This window comes from Strix aluco, chromosome 6 (genome assembly GCF_031877795.1).
Source record: "Strix aluco isolate bStrAlu1 chromosome 6, bStrAlu1.hap1, whole genome shotgun sequence".
NCBI lineage: Eukaryota > Metazoa > Chordata > Aves > Strigiformes > Strigidae > Strix > Strix aluco.
This window is the reverse complement of record NC_133936.1, coordinates 33,100,639-33,118,288: the sequence shown is the minus strand read 5'-3', so window position 1 is coordinate 33,118,288 and position 17,650 is coordinate 33,100,639. Positions and strand designations below refer to the sequence as shown.

Here is a 17,650-nt window from a genome sequence, read left to right as displayed (position 1 = left end):
ATCCTAATAATGGAATTAAAAATTATGCAATGGTGAAAGGCCAAGAAAGAGTAAGCCTTCTCAAACCACAGGAAATTTAAGAGCAGTTTCCAGTTCTATTATTTGAATAATGACTAACCAAATTCTATTCTTATTTATTATACATCAGAGAATACTGTATTACAGAAATATCTCAACTAACTGACTTAGCCTCAGCTAATCTAAACCACTCTTAGAAACTTCAGAACAAGAACTTTACCTTTGGAGTATTTTAAGATGAGCCCTACTTCTGTGGAGTAATGAATAACTCAAAAGGCACAGGATATAAAAGACTAATTTCTTTTCAAGAGCAGTGTCCTACAAACATATCTTGGAGACTTCCTAGTAGCATAATTTAAACACTGACTTTGTTTTTTCCCGATACACAGAGGTCACTTACCATACTGTTAGATGCCAGTCTAAGATTCTAGAAAAAATTGTGTACATGGATTTATCATCAAACTCATTCATAGTAACTGTATTGAAGTGTCGCAAGAATCGTGGTGTTACTGGGTTTCGACCACCACCTAAATATTAGAAAACATTAATACTGTAACAGAAAAAGTTAAAATAAAACAGTAAAAACCTAGCAATTTTTTCCTAATATTCATCTTTGATTCAACTAGTAGGCTCATATTGAGAAGTACCACACTTTAACATAAACCTAATGAAAGCAACATGAAGTTCAGTGTCAATCTGTTCTCCTGTAACCAATAGTCTGTAAAATACAGATTGAAATCATCAAGTTACAGATAAATAGATTTGACACTATTTTAACTATGCTTCTGTTATAGAAGAAAACTTCTATTATGAAACTCCAAACCTGTGTTCTTGATTTTCAAAGCATCCCAATGAAAGAAGCCTCTACAAGTAATGCTGCATACTCTATTCAATTTAAATTTTATCCCCAGTTGTAGAGTTTGTAGTTTTTATCACTAGATTGTGATTTGGACAATGAAGCTATGTATGGAAGTAAGGGGACACAAAACAGAAATTTATTGGATACTTGCTTGTTCTGCTTGGAATTCAGGGTTAAGCTGCTGCACAGTGTGTTCAACCTTATAGCAGCAAATTAGAAAAAAGTAGCTGAAAAATGGGCAACCTACCATCCCTAACTTCAGGAACATAGCTAAGGGCAACCAAATTAGCACAGTAAGTTCTTTTAAAACACATGACTTGGTAGCTCAGGCATGACCCTACACTAATGAAATTAAAATACTCTGGCCTGGAGCTGTCTCACATTCAGCCACTTGAGACTCCCAAGCAGAACTAGTGATTGTCTATATTTAACTGTATATGCATTACTAGTATTGTCTGAGGAATCTCAGTATTTTATGCTAAATAGACCAGTTATTCATCCTACTCCTTCTGCCCCAACTAAGGTAATCTCTCAGACACAGCAGTTTACAATGCTTCTTGAAGTTTACATGTGCACTGATGGTAAAATTACACAAGCTATTGGGATATAAATATGAATTTTACCCAAAAGATAATCTTTTCCTACTATAAATTTTAAACCTAACTTTAACAAAAGAGCTTTAAATGTTCTTTAAATAGCTTTATATTTGCTTCAGTAGCACTATATACACGTACAGATTTCAAATTTTCATTTCTTATTAGAAGAAGAAAAAATAAACACGGGCTGGAAAGGAGAATACAATTTTGTGAGTTCTGGAAGTAGCTCCCCGTACAAAGCTACTAAAATAAATTCTTCAGCCTGAAGCTGAATTGTGATATTTGAAACAAATAGAACCATAACTTGTACATTTGATCAGTCCATTTTTCACCACTCAACCAGAAGAGTACTGGAACAAAATTAACTACAAACTTCTCCGGTGAAAGGAAAGCTTGAACCAATTTCAGGGTGGTTGAAAGTAATTTCTACACTATCGCTCTGGAACAGGAACATAGCATGAAGGGATGCTTTACAGAAAAAGCAGGTCCAAGATTTGGCTATTTCTGATGTAAAAAAAAAAAAAAAAAAAAAGAAAAGAAACCTGTGCAATTAAGTTATGCCAGAACATAGTACAGGTCATGATTTCACCTAAGCTTTAGGAAAAATGAAGATGTAAAATTTTAAGATTTTTTTCAGTTTCTTTCTGCTCAGTTATTTCACAAACTGATACTTAGATCAAGTGCTTGGAACTGTGAGTGAACACTGCCTCTAATTTAAAATGATTGCAAGAAGCAGTTTTGCTTCTTTAGGAAACCAGATACGTGAAACAGGAGTGTACCCCTATCACATGGGCATGCATACCGTCCCAAACACAAAAGTAGTATCAGCGAAGAACTGGCATGTTCGTGTGTGTGTTTGAGTGCAAATAACTCTACAAAAGAAAGGAGGAAAGTCCAGGGAGGCTGAAGCAGAAAAGAGAAGGAAAGCACCAATCATAGCCTGATTAAACACTGTAAATGTGCTCAGCTATAACAAACTTTTTAGGTGGTATGTTAGAGACAGGGTTGTGAACAATTCTGTGAAAAGAAATTCTGTTACATGATTCCTGCTGTAGTGAAGGAAATAGATTGTATAGATTCTTTAAAAGCAAACACAACAGCATCAAAGAAACAGTGACTCCTCATTTTAACTGATAAAATATGCCAGACAGATTTTTTGACTAAATAGCTCATATAGTCAACGTGTATGCAGGCTACCAGAAACATATCATCATCATCTTTTTTTTGTCAAATAAAGTAAGGTTTATCTGCTTAAGAGCATCACTTAGTGCTATTTAGAAAAGTTCTAAAGAAGAATAAAATTGACTGAAGGCCAATGGAGGATCTCATTAGACCAAAGGGATTTCATAAATAGTTTGTAGGTACATTCTTGTCTTCATGAAAAGCAATATTTCTTCCTGGCAGGCTTGTGTAGTCTCTCTGCTGCTTCTCAACCACTGTACTATGACTGCTGTTCATGTTTCCTACAAGGAAAGGGTTCCTTGAGTCCTATCCCTAGCCATAAAGACCCAAATTGTAGAACTATGCATCAATAAGCATTCAGCCTTTGGAAACCAAAGAAACAGGAAAAAGCATATAAGACACATCTCTTACCTGGTGGTCCCATTGCACACACAATCTGAACATCTACAAGTTTAATCATTGAGCAGTCTTTAAGGTCATACCAATTCCAGTGATCTAACCACTGCCGTAGTAATTCAACAGGTGGTTGAGCACCATAGACCTCTCGTGCTGGCATATTAACATCATCTACAAATACAACCTGAAAAGAAAAACATAAAGCATTATGCATTTGTTTATTTTACTGAATATATGCCACCATTTCACTTGATTCTGGAAACACTGTGCATCAACTCACTCCCATTAAAATTAATGGGAGTAATACACATCAATACATGTTTTTGAAAAGCAGCCCTAAGCTCTTAATGGACATGTTGCTCAGTTAAATAAAAATCAGACTTAAGAAGTAACTGTGTCAGTCTAAAGCCATTACAAAATAAAAATGGTAAACTAATACTTGCTATTTAAACTTTACTGTGCTACTTACATGGCTTTTCTTGGAAAAAAGATGGAGTCAAGAAGACCCACAGAAATCTCAAACTTCAGTGAGACTATGGTTCTGTTTTTAAATCTATTAAACATTATATCTTTCTTGGCACTGCTGTTCCTAAAGTATAGGCCACTGCTGATGAGGAAATATCTTCACACAACTAACCTAATGCAACTGTTAGGCAAGTTCTAGAGACACATTTATGCATTCTATCCCCCTTTCTTCTCATTCTCTAACTGATACACAGTAGAAATTTGGTAAAAAGAAAAACAGGCTAAATCATGGGCCTTGTATCCTATTTAGCACTGCAATTTGGGCAACATTCTGAAATGGTTTGAAGTGTTCTTGACTAATACAGATCAAGACAAAATTAATCCCTTCAAAGTATCTTTACATTTTTAAGACTGGGCTAAAATACATCCTAAAAGAATAGATTGGAGGGGGAGGCAGGGGAAGACCTTAAAACACTTTAAATGGTGCTTCCTTAAGGAACTTCTAACATTAACACACCTTACTCTTGACAACATTTATTAAATAATACTTAGGAAATACTGAAAATGGGAAAAAAATGAGGATGTAAATACAAAAACTCTATAGGCATTATAAAAGTGTCAGTATTAAATCATACACAGCTATCATTGCATTTTAAACATAATAATTTTTAGATTTTCTTTAAAAGCTAAATTTTTCCTTAATCTGGGTTAAAAAAAAAAATAGAAACTCCTTAGATTTCAATTTTCAGTCTCATTGAAACTCTTCTAGACAGAGGAGAAAAGGATTTGCTTACTGCAGGAAAAAAAAAAAAAAAGAGATCTACTCTAATATCCTTCTTGAGCTTCTGAGTACTCAGAGTTCCACTGATCTTGAAAGGTTTGGCAGGTATCAGTAATAACATCATAAAATATTCAAAGCTCCTTAAAGTCTTCCAAAATCATTGAACTATCCAGGCTGTAAGGAAACCTGGAGTTCACCTAGTCCAACCTCACGCTCAGTGCTGATTTCTCAATTATTTCATACCAGCAACAAGCTTACCCATACAGAACTCTTATCTCAAGGATAATATCACAAAATATGGAGCGGGGAGTATGACTGCTATTCATCTCATATCATATATCATATTTTATTCTGTTGATTAAAACAGGATGCATGTTACTGGGAGAAGGAAGAAGAGAAACACAGGGAACTAAATTAGAAGAATTAGAACTCTGACAGTTTATTTCAAGTTGAGCATCCTTTCCTGATATCACCTGTGATCAGTTGAGAAAATAGTGCATTTACATATTTGTTTGCATTTAAACACTTATTTACATACAGAAAGATGTCAGTTACCATTCTTTTCCCAAGAGGAGGACCAAAAATTCCTCTTCTCCTTTTGTCCAGCTTGGACATTATAATATTCTGAGTCTGAGCTGCTGTAGTTTGTGCTGAAAAGTTAATGAGCAGTGTCTTGTAGACTTCTTTATTCAAATTATTTAAAAGAAAATTCTGGAAGGATTGTGAAGAGGGGGAAGTTAAACTACACACATAGATAAATTCTATAGCACTTTAGCAAATAGCAATCAAACAGACATTTTTGTACCATTTTTATTTCATTTAAAATGATAAAGTAGTAATTTATCTCTAAGAGAACTCTAATAATATTTCATCGGATGAACCAATATTTTTTAATAATTCGAAATATAATAAACTTTACATGTCAGAAAAAATTTCTACCTCCAATAGAGTAATTTTCAAATTTTCTCAAAAAAAAAAAATCTACCTAGTGCATTATATTATTTCAGTACGTTAATATTTTGCACACACTTCATAGTACTATTTAGATTTGATACATATTGTCTTTACTAATCCACACCCAAATTTGCAAAAGTATCCACAGGTCCAAATATTTATGCCTAGTTTTGTAGAGTTTCCAGGACTACTTCCTTTGAAGGGCATAGCAAGACTATCTAAAGATAAACTTTACCATCAAGATTGGCAGTATTTTATAATGCTAACTACCTTCCAAAGTCCCTTACGTTAGCTGCAATTTAACCTCTGGGGGAAATCTGGATCAAAGTCAGCATTTCAAGTAAGACTGAATGGGACTCATTTCTTAACTGCATGTGAGTAAAACCACAGGGGAAGACACACTTCCATCCTTCCAGCAGTTGCTACAGAGCATTACTGCATATAAAATAATGTCTTAATGTCTCTAATGATTAGTCTAATCTCTGTCAACAGCCTCCTGAACTGAGACCTTCCAAGACTGTATAGCTTTTTCAGCAGAAAGAATGTTTAATCTCTATCCTAGAAGGAAAAATCTGAGCTACTGCACAAAAATATAACAATGACACCTTAAGGAAACTATAGAGCAATGTAACTCAATGGCCATATTTCTTTTATTCTTTTGATCAGTTCCGTACTCCCAAGAAATATCACATTCTTAACTATCACCCCAGAAATGAACTGGGCAGTAGAAACTAGTCATATTCTTCACTATAAATGAATGTTTTACTTATGCTTTATTATATTTCTGACATCAATATTCCAGGAAGTCTTTTATGAACAGATGTCCTTCCAGTCTTAATATTTATTTTCTTCAAAATTATTTCAGAAAACTAAATTAAAAACAAAACTAGGTTAAATAATCCTTAGTCAGTAATTTCACAGTCAATTTTTATCACACAGAGGAAGAAAAGATAACAGATTCAAGACCATGAAGCCAAATTTATTTTATCTGCTTACATAACTTTCAAGTTTTGCTCCCTCTGCAAAACAATTGAGTGTACACAGGCTTCATGCTGATTGCACCGGAGCAATCAACAGAAGCAAAATTCTCTACAAAAAGACATACTGGAGGAAAAAAAACCAAATAAAATCAATTATGTGCTGCTCAGAGGAATGACTTCTTCCTTCTCTTTATGATTTACTTTAAGAATCTCATTAGCTAAAAATACAATAATGGCTTTGCGATATCTCCAATTGCATATCCCTTTTTTTGCCTCAAAAGTATACTGCCCCACGGATCTAGATGAAACACAGTGAAAAATGTCAAATTTGGAAATTTCTGTAAGTGAACCTCACAACATGAACACTCTATTGGCACAGTTCCATTGCCTGTCAGGCTTTAATAGTCTCCCAGAAAGATTGATGGTATCCGGATTTAACCCATAGTATCTGTCAGATGTCTGAAGAATTAAAATGTATGTCTGAAGGATTAAAGTGTAAAATTTTAAAACTAGACCATTAGAATAATTTTCTCTATTACCCATATTGTTATTTTAATAGCCACATGACAAAATTCAAATTAACAAAGTATCACTTGGCGACTCAAGATGAAAAAAGGAAATACTCTATCCCAAAATAACAATGACTCAATTCTTTCAAAAAGATAGTAAAATCTGCTTTCAATTATACAGGCTGACTTATCCCTTTAGACAGAAAAAGTAATATTTGTAGACATGGAAAAACTAAAAAAGCATTTATCTTGATTTCTTATTCTAATACCTGAAGTTACAATGCCTTTTACAAGACTGTTACTCCCTTTGATTAGAACTTCACAAGCTCTGAGAAATATATTGCATTTGGCTGTACTAAGTCATTACTTACATTAAATGTTTTTATTACTTACTATCATGTGTTTTGATTATCATTAGGCACACTCAGAACTAAGTATATCTTGCTTCTTTCAATATAAAAATGCACACTGGTAACTTAAAAACCAGCTGTTAATGATTTGTTTTCTCTTCAGTTCTCAGTGCTCAATCTTATTTATTAAACAGAATTCAAATTATATTAAAGACAAAATTAATCATTTTCTTACAAGCTTTTCTATGGTACGCACCAGTATAAAGATATGGAAAGGTAATGGGCAAAATATTATCCACAAACACAATGTAAAGTAAATCAATACAGGAACCAAACTGAATAGTCCTGTTTGGGTTCTATTAGCAGCTTATTCCAGTGGGTACCTGGGTGCTTCTTAGGAATTTAGTCCAGAAGTGCAGAGAAGAAAAAAAACCAAAACAAAAACCTAAAACCACCACCTTTTGCTATGCACTGCATTTTTAGTTGCCCATAATTTCATTTCATAATATCCAATTCATGTCTCATTTTCCTTCTAAAAGAAATGCTATCAAATTATTAATCATCTTAACCCTTTTATAACTATGTCTAACATCAGTATTAAAAGTACTTACAGTAATATAGGTACTTTTTCCAGTTCCTGTTGGCCCCACAAACAGACAAGGTTTTTGATGCGCTGTCAACAATTCCATCAATGCCATGTATCGAACAGTATCCAGAGTTGGCACAATTATTTCATTAAACATCATATATTGAGGTATAGGAGGAGTTGATTTGAGTGTTTCCACCCAGGGTTCCCAAATTCCTGCTCCCTATTTTAATTTATATGAAAGTTATATATTTATAATAAACAGGAAAAAAGCATAGAGCCAATGGAAATAGCAAAATCAAAGTTCTCTGAATTAACAGATGAGATTATCAATCAATTTTTAAAAAGATTACAAAATAATTTCATTGGTTTGTTTCATAATGCAGTGCTTTCAGTTTGAGAGTACTTAAAAAGAAACATAACATCTGTGCGTGAAGCATGCAACTACTGAAAGACAAGGACTTTATCTTACCTTTTATATCTGTACACATATTTTATATATATAAAATGGAAAAATATATATTTTTATATATGCATCACATATAGTGTGTATATATATGTAATAAAATAGAAAATTACTGTATAAATTTAATCACTAAAACTAAAAAGGCATCATCAGCCTTTCCACAGACTGTCATTCATAATAAATACCTCTAAATTATGGAATTTGAGGGCAGATTAATTTTAGTGCTGAAGCTCCACAGCAAAGCTTTCTCATCAGCCTACTAGAGGAGTCTTAAAAGATGTCAAAACTCTCCAGCAGTAAATTAACATAAGGAGATTTTTTTTTCATTGTAAATAACCCTGAAACAACTGTATGTTCTATGCTATCCCAAAAAGTTTCTATCTTGAGATAAAAGTCATATTAAATTCCTAGAGATTGCTCTTTCCTTAAGTCTTCTTAGAGGGGGCATATTCCCACCTTTGTAAAGAAAAAAACCTTTACTGGAAGAGAATGTTTTTATAGATTATGATCAGAAGACATAAAGCCTTTACTGATGATTGAAATCTCAGCCACCTTCCTTGGCAAGACACAGGAATCATGCATGATCTGAAATCTAGACAAAAGTAATTATTATTGTACTGCAACAGGACTTCACAGGAATGACAAACTCAAAAAAAAAAGGTACATTTATTTTATCTTGGAGTCTCTGGAGCACACTAGATACAGTGCGTGAAGTTTTCTTCTCCACTGAGAGAGATGCATCATGGATTCACATCTTAATCCCAGGAAAAAGGGGCAGAGAAGAGGCAGAGAAGTAGCCTACTACAGTAATGAAAGAGTTATGGCTGAAAGTATATCAAGTGCTTCCTCCACCTAAGAAAAGGGCTCAAACCCAAAATAAAATAATCTTGCAAGAAATCAAGAATAAAAAGATAACAGAAAAAAACAGCTGGTTGAGATTTGCTGCAAACTTGTTCTGCCACAACAGGCAATTACTCTGGTAGCCAAAAAGACAAGCTTTGGTACTGCAAGTCCCAGCCAGAACACTAGACCATCACTAGCTGCAAGGATGGATGTCTGGCCTATTCAGTGATAAAAGCAGTAGGCAGCAGAAACAAATTTACAATAACAATACGCACCTTGTGGCATTCATAAAAGATTACTTCAGAATGGAAGTCCACATCTTATTTTACAATCCTCACCTTTTTGACAAATCGATAATCATAAATTGTTCCTTCTGTTGGAAATGGGACTGTGAAAGCTTTTGAAGGCTGTTGATCAATACTGCTCAACAATTTGTATTGTTCTCTTGTCCCTTCAGTAATTGGTCCATTAAGCATTTCTCGCACAACTTTGTCAAATTTCAGTCGATCATCTTCCTTACAGCTAGCTCCTACAGACCATATCAGTGAAAACAAAAAAATACCCTAGAATTGGAAAAAAAAAAAGTAACTTAAGTACCTGCATATTACAAAGTTCTTATTCATTTAAATCAAAGAAAGCTTTGCCACAAATCACAGTAGAATTATACTGGACTAACTTGATTTTATGTATACAGTATGGAACCATGCTGCTGGTAAAACAGAACACCATTATGTTAACTATCAGCATCTGATCACCTTTGTTGTGCAGCAAAAGCCTGACCTGTTCAGCACAAAGCCGTTATTATGAGAAAGTTCAAGCACAGACAATTTAGATTATCTTTCTGTTATTCAAAGGCCTATCTCGTATAATGATGGCTATGTCTGTTAACAGGGTTTTCCTTGAATTGTAATCCTTAGAAAGCATTGATCTAACTAGTAATAAACTGAGATATCAGAAACTGGAGAATCATATACAATTTTGGCTGGTTTGTATAAAATTCATTAAATTTATAGTCAAGACATCAAACACCTCAAGTTCAATTATAAAGAAGGTAGTAGTATTTTCCTCAATGGACATTTCAACTTATGTATTGTAATTATGAAATATAGGTTTTATTGCTTGTGAAGTCCATTTCACTAAAGCCTGGTTTGGAATTCCCTGCTCTGCATGTTAAACAAACTGCTTACCTCAAGCCAAGAGAAAATGTCATGGTCATTCATAGCTTTAACTTTGGCTTCATCAGCAAATTCATCCATCATGCAGTCCATCAGATTCATTAGTGATTGAATTAAGTTTGTATCTGAAGTAGGACACAGTTCCTGAAAAGAAAGAAGAAATACTTTCAGTTGCGGGTGTGTTTTACTCACTGAAAAGAGACTGCTAGATGGTAGCAGTGTTTTCTTCACTGTGAAGATAAAGATATGTAGGATAAATGTGTCTAAAATACCTTCAGAAGCAAATTAATACACAGAAACCTTGCACACAGCCTTCATCTTAACAGCTGTTTTTAAAAATTTATAAATATAAATTAATATGGTCCAAATAAAATTTGTTCCTTTGGCATTTGGAAGTGGAAGTAATTCATAAACTCTTAGTTTCTCAGAAAAGTTCTTTATCCTACCTTTGTGTGTTTCCTAATAAACTCAAGACAGAGCGAAACCATTCTGTCAAACAGGCCTATTATAAATTCTTTATGCACAGAACTGATTCCTGAATGCACTGTATGTAGCCAAGACATCATTAATGGTCTCCAGCCTAACATATGGGGCTCCATGTAGACCATACCACACCTTGAAACCTAAAATAAAGAAACAAACAGGTGCATGTTATCTTATGCGATCTCCAAAGTTTGTTTCCTATCTACAAGAACTTAAAATAACACTCAGTGTTATAACATACAGCTTCTGGAATTATTAGAAGTTGGTATAAAATGTACAGTGGGGTTCTGTGAGCCCTGAGACAGACAAGTTTCAAGCCTAGCTTTATTTCTTCAGGCAACAGGAAACCTAATGTCAAAGACAAATTTTGCTCTTAAACAGAATTAGTTCCCAACATTAAGGTCACATAAGATAATAAACTGACTACTAGAGTGCTTAACACTTAATTTTAAATTAAGTTTTATATAATTTTTAAGTAAAAATTCCTTACCAGTATGACTATGCATATATTTTGTTTATTTATATTATTATCTGAATCTCTATTCATATTCAAGAGAAAATTTTTGCATTCCACAAAGTGCCATCAGAAAAAATAGGTGTGATATAGACATGCGGCAGAAATGCAGTGATTGTTGGTTTTATCAAAATTTGTCTGGGAGATTAAAGATTTGCACATGAATGGTTTTATTTTTCTTGTCAGGCACTTGCAAGGCTCAGAATGAACAGTTACAGTGTATTCTGTATATGTAATGTACATTACATATGTAAATATGTAATTTTTCACATCATATTGTAAGATTATGAAAAATTTAAACAAGAAAACTAAGCAACAATGTTCTTTATTTTAGACATATATCAAAGAAATACAAACTTAAAATTACTATTCTCAGTTGAGTATATTTCTAAAAAAATAGAATACATTTCAGAGACATTTGTGATCAGTCTTTCAAAGACAGGTACTTACAGTAGCAGGAGAAGCAACTTCTAAATCCATTGGTTCAAAAATAAGGCTCATTTGCTGTGACATTTTGATGATCTCTCCACTCATAAGGCACAACTTCTTATTATCGTCAAGCACAGTATTCATATTCTCAATCCATACTGCATCCACTGGTCCATCAAAAACCAGCCATTTTCTATCCGGAGTCTGGTTTTCAGAAAATATTTTTAATCAAATATTCTCAATTTATTTTATTACATTTACTGTAAAAGAAATATTTTAGGTCTAAAGTTATTTTTCCACAAAAAAATAATTGAAAATACTTGGAGTACAGAGTTGTATTCACAAGCAGTTTCTGAAATCACAATCTATATTCACAATTTAGTTTTATGACTTTAAAGCATATACTGTAGTTAACTACGAAAGGTTAATATCTTTGGTTTCTTTCAGTTATACTTGCAGTGCAGTACATTGCTTCTGTCAAACTGCAACATATTCAAATACTTTGACTTATGACACAGTGAGATTGTTAATACAAGTTACTACTCATTGGTAGTACTGCACTCTTGTCATGGAAGTCAATAGGACTAATTTAATGAATATGCTAATATCTAAATGTAATATGTCTGAGTTTTTACAATATAAGCAAATAATCATAGGTATTCATATTTCTCACAGGAAAATACAAAGCAGTTGTGCAGTTCTTCAAGTGTTATTAGAGGTGGTGAATGCACTGATCAACTTCAATATACTACTAGTTTATTTAAGTTTATGGGGGCAAAGAGTCTGATACTGCAATCACTAGCAAAAAGTAAAGTATCTGACAGGGAGATACATATTTTATTATACTCAGTGAAAATATTTCAATGGACTTTAATGGAAGGTCAGCCATAAGCCACACTCAGACAGCAGTTTCTTCCAAAATAAATGTCAAAATACCCATATATATATATATAAAAAACAGCACAGATTTGGGCCATAATCAGACAAAAGAAGGAATGACAATATGGTAGAAAGATTATTAATTTATTGATAACATATGCAAACAAACAAAAAACCCCTTTATCTTCACATAAGGACTTCTGAAACACAGATCTTCACCATCATCCAAAAAGTACTTTGCATGGAGCATACTACAAACAAGACAAACTGCAGTCTCTGCATTCAGATAATAAAGCATACAAATCCTAGAATGGTTATGCAAACAACATTGAATTAAAATCTAAAATGTATAAATTGAAAAGTCATTTCCCAAAATGCTCTAAGCCTGTTAAGCACGTACTGGGGAAGAAGCAAATTCTCTGAAGCTCACTGCTAGGATGCCATCTGACCATTCATGTGACACTGGATCAAACTGTCCATATAGTTGACCCATTGTTATGGATTTGGGATTTAAAACAGTGATCTGAACTTTGTTTTCTTCCATCAGCCCCTGAGGACACAAAAGTAATAAAATGTTAACACCAAACATGCAATTTATTATGTCATTTGTTTTATTTTGAATTTTAGTTATATATTATTAAATCTTCATAAAAATTTCATCAGTTTACAGCAGGAAAGACATCACACATATTACATTTGAAAGGTGGTTTACACGTGTCTAAAGACAATTATCTAAACTTTATCACATGTAGTTGTAAGTCTAATTTTAATACTGTACAGTGGCTTGATAAATGAAAATGGAATTCTTTTTTTTTTAATGTTAGTGAACTGGACATGAGGCAGTCAACCAAGAGACCCAAGTTCTATTCTTACGCTTACAGGGATTACAACAGGCCAAGCCCTTTTGTCTCTCTATCCCATTTTTCCCATGTTTAAGGAATAAATATGACTGCCTTGGTAAATTTCTGAGATCTCAGAATCACAGAATTATCAAGGTTGAAAAGACCTTGTAGATCATCCAGTCCATTAACCTAACACTGACAGTTCCCAACTACACCATATCCCTCAGTGCTAAGTCTACCCGACTCTTAAACACCTCCAGGGATGGGGACTCCACCACCTCCCTGGGCAGCCCATTCCAACGCCTAACAACCCGTTCTGTAAAGAAATGCTTCCTAATATCTGGTCTAAACCTTCCCTGGCGCAACTTGAGGCCATTCCCTCTTGTCCTATCGCTTGTTACTTGGTTAAAGAGACTCATTCCCAGTTTTCTGCAACCTCCTTTCAGGTAGTTGTTTTATTGGAGTGACAGGAAGGAACAGAATTTCTCCCACATACCTAAAGCAGAGGCTTCACAATTTAATGTATAATATAGGAAGCAACTAAGTAACAGCTTTTAATAAATGGTCACAAGAACGGAGTTCTGTTTGATAACAATACCAGTGCGAAAGGCTAGCACGTCTAGTCTTGCTGATATCTGCAGAAAAATACAAGGTGTCTGCCTGAAGATCACCGTTAAGGAAATGAAACTATCTTGCTAAGGTTGTTTGCATGCTTCCAGTCAGCCAACCTGAAGAAATTCAGTGCCCTGAAGATCCCTTATGCTTCTTGGTTATTACTGTTTTTCTCTGGGGGTGCCTGGAGTTCAGTGAGTGGGCCAGTCATCTCTCAAGTCTAAAATCCTAAATGCTTCATTTCAGAAACAGCTACAAAAGTGCCTTGTACTAGGTTTACATTCCATCCTAGCAGCTCAGACTAGACTAAATCCAGAGGTCCTTAGAGCACAGAATACTAAAGACAGTAACTATGATTAGACTATTCTGCAAAAGCTTCCACAGCTGAAGTGGCAGGATTCCAGAGATCCTATATGGAACATAAATATTTTGATGGCTTGAATTTGAGCCAGATTTGCTACAGCTATACTACTGGACCACTTAAATGTTTCACAAATAACAATTATTACCCACTTCTATGTCAGGTGAGAAGATATTTAGCAGAACAGATCTTGGATTTAAGATCCAAAATTTGTCTGAAAAATTAATACACTCTGGTTTCAAAAATAATCAAAATTTGAGACTATTTAGTTTCTGGGTTTACATGGGTCTATTATATTCTTATCAGAAAATATTAAAAACTTTGTATAAGTTTATTAAGCAGATCCATTGTTTGGACTAGTTCTAAACTGAATAATCTCTGTTAATGGAGAGTTCAGCAGCTCTCATGTGAATAAGTTGGAAATCTGATATAAAGCTTTCACAAGGAACAGTTTATCGTAAAATTTCAAGTAGCTAATGCTTGCCCAATCCAATGAAAGAATTTAGATAAAACACCACATGTAGGAACACATGAAATGTATATATTTAAAATTGGGTCGTCCTATCTTATGTAAGTTTGGAAGCACAGCTTCTCAATAAAACTCTTTAGCTTTTCCTTATACTTTTACGTTCCTTAAAAAAAAGTCTGTATTCAGTATAAATACTAAAATATGTTTATAGAATTTGTTTGAAAATAGTTTTCACCAGAAGTATTTATAAAAATGTTTAGATACCTTCTCACATATGTCTCCCAGTGCTCCTGCCAGAACTCGATAAGCACATGTTTTTCCCCCAAAAGGCTCTCCAACTATCATAAAGCCATGACGCACAACCATCATCTCATATATCTGCAAGATCTTCATAGTAAATACATCAGTCATTTGCAAATTCATAGCACCGCAGTTTGTTTTGATGGCTTCCAATAGGTCATTGTAGTCCGGTTTTGGTAGCTTCACACCAGGAAACAAATCAGAAGTAATACCCTATCCAAACAATTAAAAGAAAGTACACTTATTTTCACAGTAATTTTGTTTGAAACTCATGTAATCAACCCTTTGTTGATGCTTGGCAGAGCAATACCTATTTTTGATTAAAATAAAATAGTTATGAATGTCACATGTCACCCTTGTCTGAGCCAAAATTCTTTGTAATTTATTATTGACATTTATTTCATGTATCTTTTTCATGTTTACTTGGGAACATAGGGAAGTGATTAACTATCTAAGCATATTCTTTCCTGATAAACATTACCTTTTATTAAACTAGTTTATAAAACCTGCAGTTAGAAAGTGGAGAGTTTCCCTTTTTTCCCCTCAATAACTGAAAAATAATTAACTGAATTCTAAATTTAAAAGCAAAGATCCTGCGGTTTTGCTTAAAACAAAACACGATAGATACAGAATAAACTGAAGACATAACAAATGAGAAAAAGAATCTCTAGGCTATCATTTCAATCTGACAGACCTCAAGTATCAACTTGGAAAGCAAAGATTACTGAGAAAACATTAAAAATAAAACATATTCTTTAGAAATTACAGTGACAGGAATTATTGGTGAACTTAGAATTGGATTATTTTGACATTTTTCCTGTTACTATGTATGCTGGTTTCGTTCTACTGTGTGCCTTGGTTTTTTTAGCACTATTAGTTTCTACTGTTAACATCTTAATGAGCATACCACATCCTGACCTTAAAGTGTTTGTTTTATTAAAGTGTATTCAAATATATGTTTAACATTCTGTGCTACCAGGGGCATGTTTTACAATTGACTATGACAGAAGCGGGGCTTTTCTGATGAAAATAATCATACTTCCCAAGTGAAATATCAAGCTGCATTCAAGGTGAGCAGCTCTTCTTGTCTGAAACACATGATGTAAAATTTCCATTGGTCATTCATCTCCTGCACATTTTCTCCACAGTTAAAGATTTAAACACTTGTCTTTCTCTGCCTACTAGATTTTATAACTTAGATAATAAGAGAAAAAAAAAATCTATTCATCATTTCCTTCTTACAAAATGGATGACATAAATATGGGGAAATGGAGGAATATCACATTAAAAGAAACCATTTAGTATCACAACAGAAGTTGTACTTCTGGGCAAAAACATCTTCTCCACAACAGAGCAGGCTCAATATTATAAATGAACCCATTAATAGGACCCAAAGACTTCATGATAGGCCTAATGCAATATACTACAGGAGAGTATTAAAAGAAAGATTCAAAAATGGATGGACCATAAATAATTCAAAATTAAGTGAAGCAGAGTTTTGAGCAAAACAAGACAGAGAGCACATATTATTTGGATGCTCCTACATAAACATGGAAGAGTTACTCTGTATCTCAAGCCAGATGTACCTGACTACACTGGAGACCTGCACAACAAACACAAAACCAGCAAAATGAAAATGAATGAGGGAGGACATGGGTGTTTCCCACTTCTCTCAAGTGAGATATATAAACTGAGGGAAGAAATTAATATTTCTTATAATAAAAATGGAAATCATTGTTAAAAGCATATTTAAATTTTTAAATTCCATTACTATGGCTGAACTTAAATCTTTTTCTAATTCTTTCTGTATCTGAAAAGAATTTTATACAAATCTCCTTTATTCCAGAACTAACAGAATTAGGCTATTACAATTCCCACATACTCTAGGCCTAAGTTATTATTGACCCTTAAATTTGTCCCCCAATGGATAACTCATTACAGTGACATTGTGGCATCATGCTCATTTGTCAGTGTTTTTCCTTGTAACTGACATAATTACTTTAATTCTGTTTATTAGCCTTACATTCCTTAGCCTTCTTTTGCTGTTTACAAGTGAATAATGTGGTACTTCCTAGTTTCAACATATAAATTTTTTCCTATTTTTGGGATATGCCAACAAGTAAAATATTAGTATGTACAATGTTATTTCATCTCTAAATCAACACACATTTGTTATTCTATTAAAGTAAAAAACATACAGTATTACTTCATAGAGTTAAACCCTGTACATTAAATTCTTAACATTGCTATTCTTATTCTTGAAGTCTGAAACTTAGAGAAACAACTAGTGAAGATGCTTCAGTTTTCCCAGACAACTTCTCTAAATTTATCCTATTTCCAAACTTATGAAAATATGAAATCTCCCTTCAAGCTCATGACTTGTTTTCAGGAACAAGTGTGTAATTTAGGCAGAATTTTAATTAGATTAGAGTAACAGTGTCCAGAGACATATGTTCAGATTCTAATTCATCACATTTTCCTGTAACTTTAGGCAAGGTAATTACGTTTCCTGTGCTTCAGATTTCTAAGCTTTTTCTTACAATTCCTGAAGGAAAGATCTTCCATATTTCATTCCCTCATGGACGTTTTCTTATAGAAATT

The 17,650-nt window shown here is 33.6% G+C and overlaps 1 protein-coding gene across 2 annotated transcripts in view; it reads right to left on the bottom strand.

The window, feature by feature from the left end:
• Positions 1-17,650, bottom strand: part of DNAH7 (dynein axonemal heavy chain 7) — a 116,729-nt gene that overhangs the window by 50,302 nt on the left and 48,777 nt on the right. For both annotated transcript variants that reach the window (XM_074829577.1, XM_074829576.1), the window contains 10 exons: positions 15,014-15,262; positions 12,866-13,015; positions 11,608-11,790; positions 10,607-10,783; positions 10,173-10,304; positions 9,324-9,548; positions 7,702-7,899; positions 4,853-5,008; positions 3,067-3,235; positions 419-545 (listed from right to left, as the gene is read on the bottom strand). In XM_074829577.1, the coding sequence (XP_074685678.1) occupies positions 419-545; positions 3,067-3,235; positions 4,853-5,008; positions 7,702-7,899; positions 9,324-9,548; positions 10,173-10,304; positions 10,607-10,783; positions 11,608-11,790; positions 12,866-13,015; positions 15,014-15,262 (1,766 nt within the window). The remainder of the gene's footprint in view (positions 1-418; positions 546-3,066; positions 3,236-4,852; positions 5,009-7,701; positions 7,900-9,323; positions 9,549-10,172; positions 10,305-10,606; positions 10,784-11,607; positions 11,791-12,865; positions 13,016-15,013; positions 15,263-17,650) is intronic.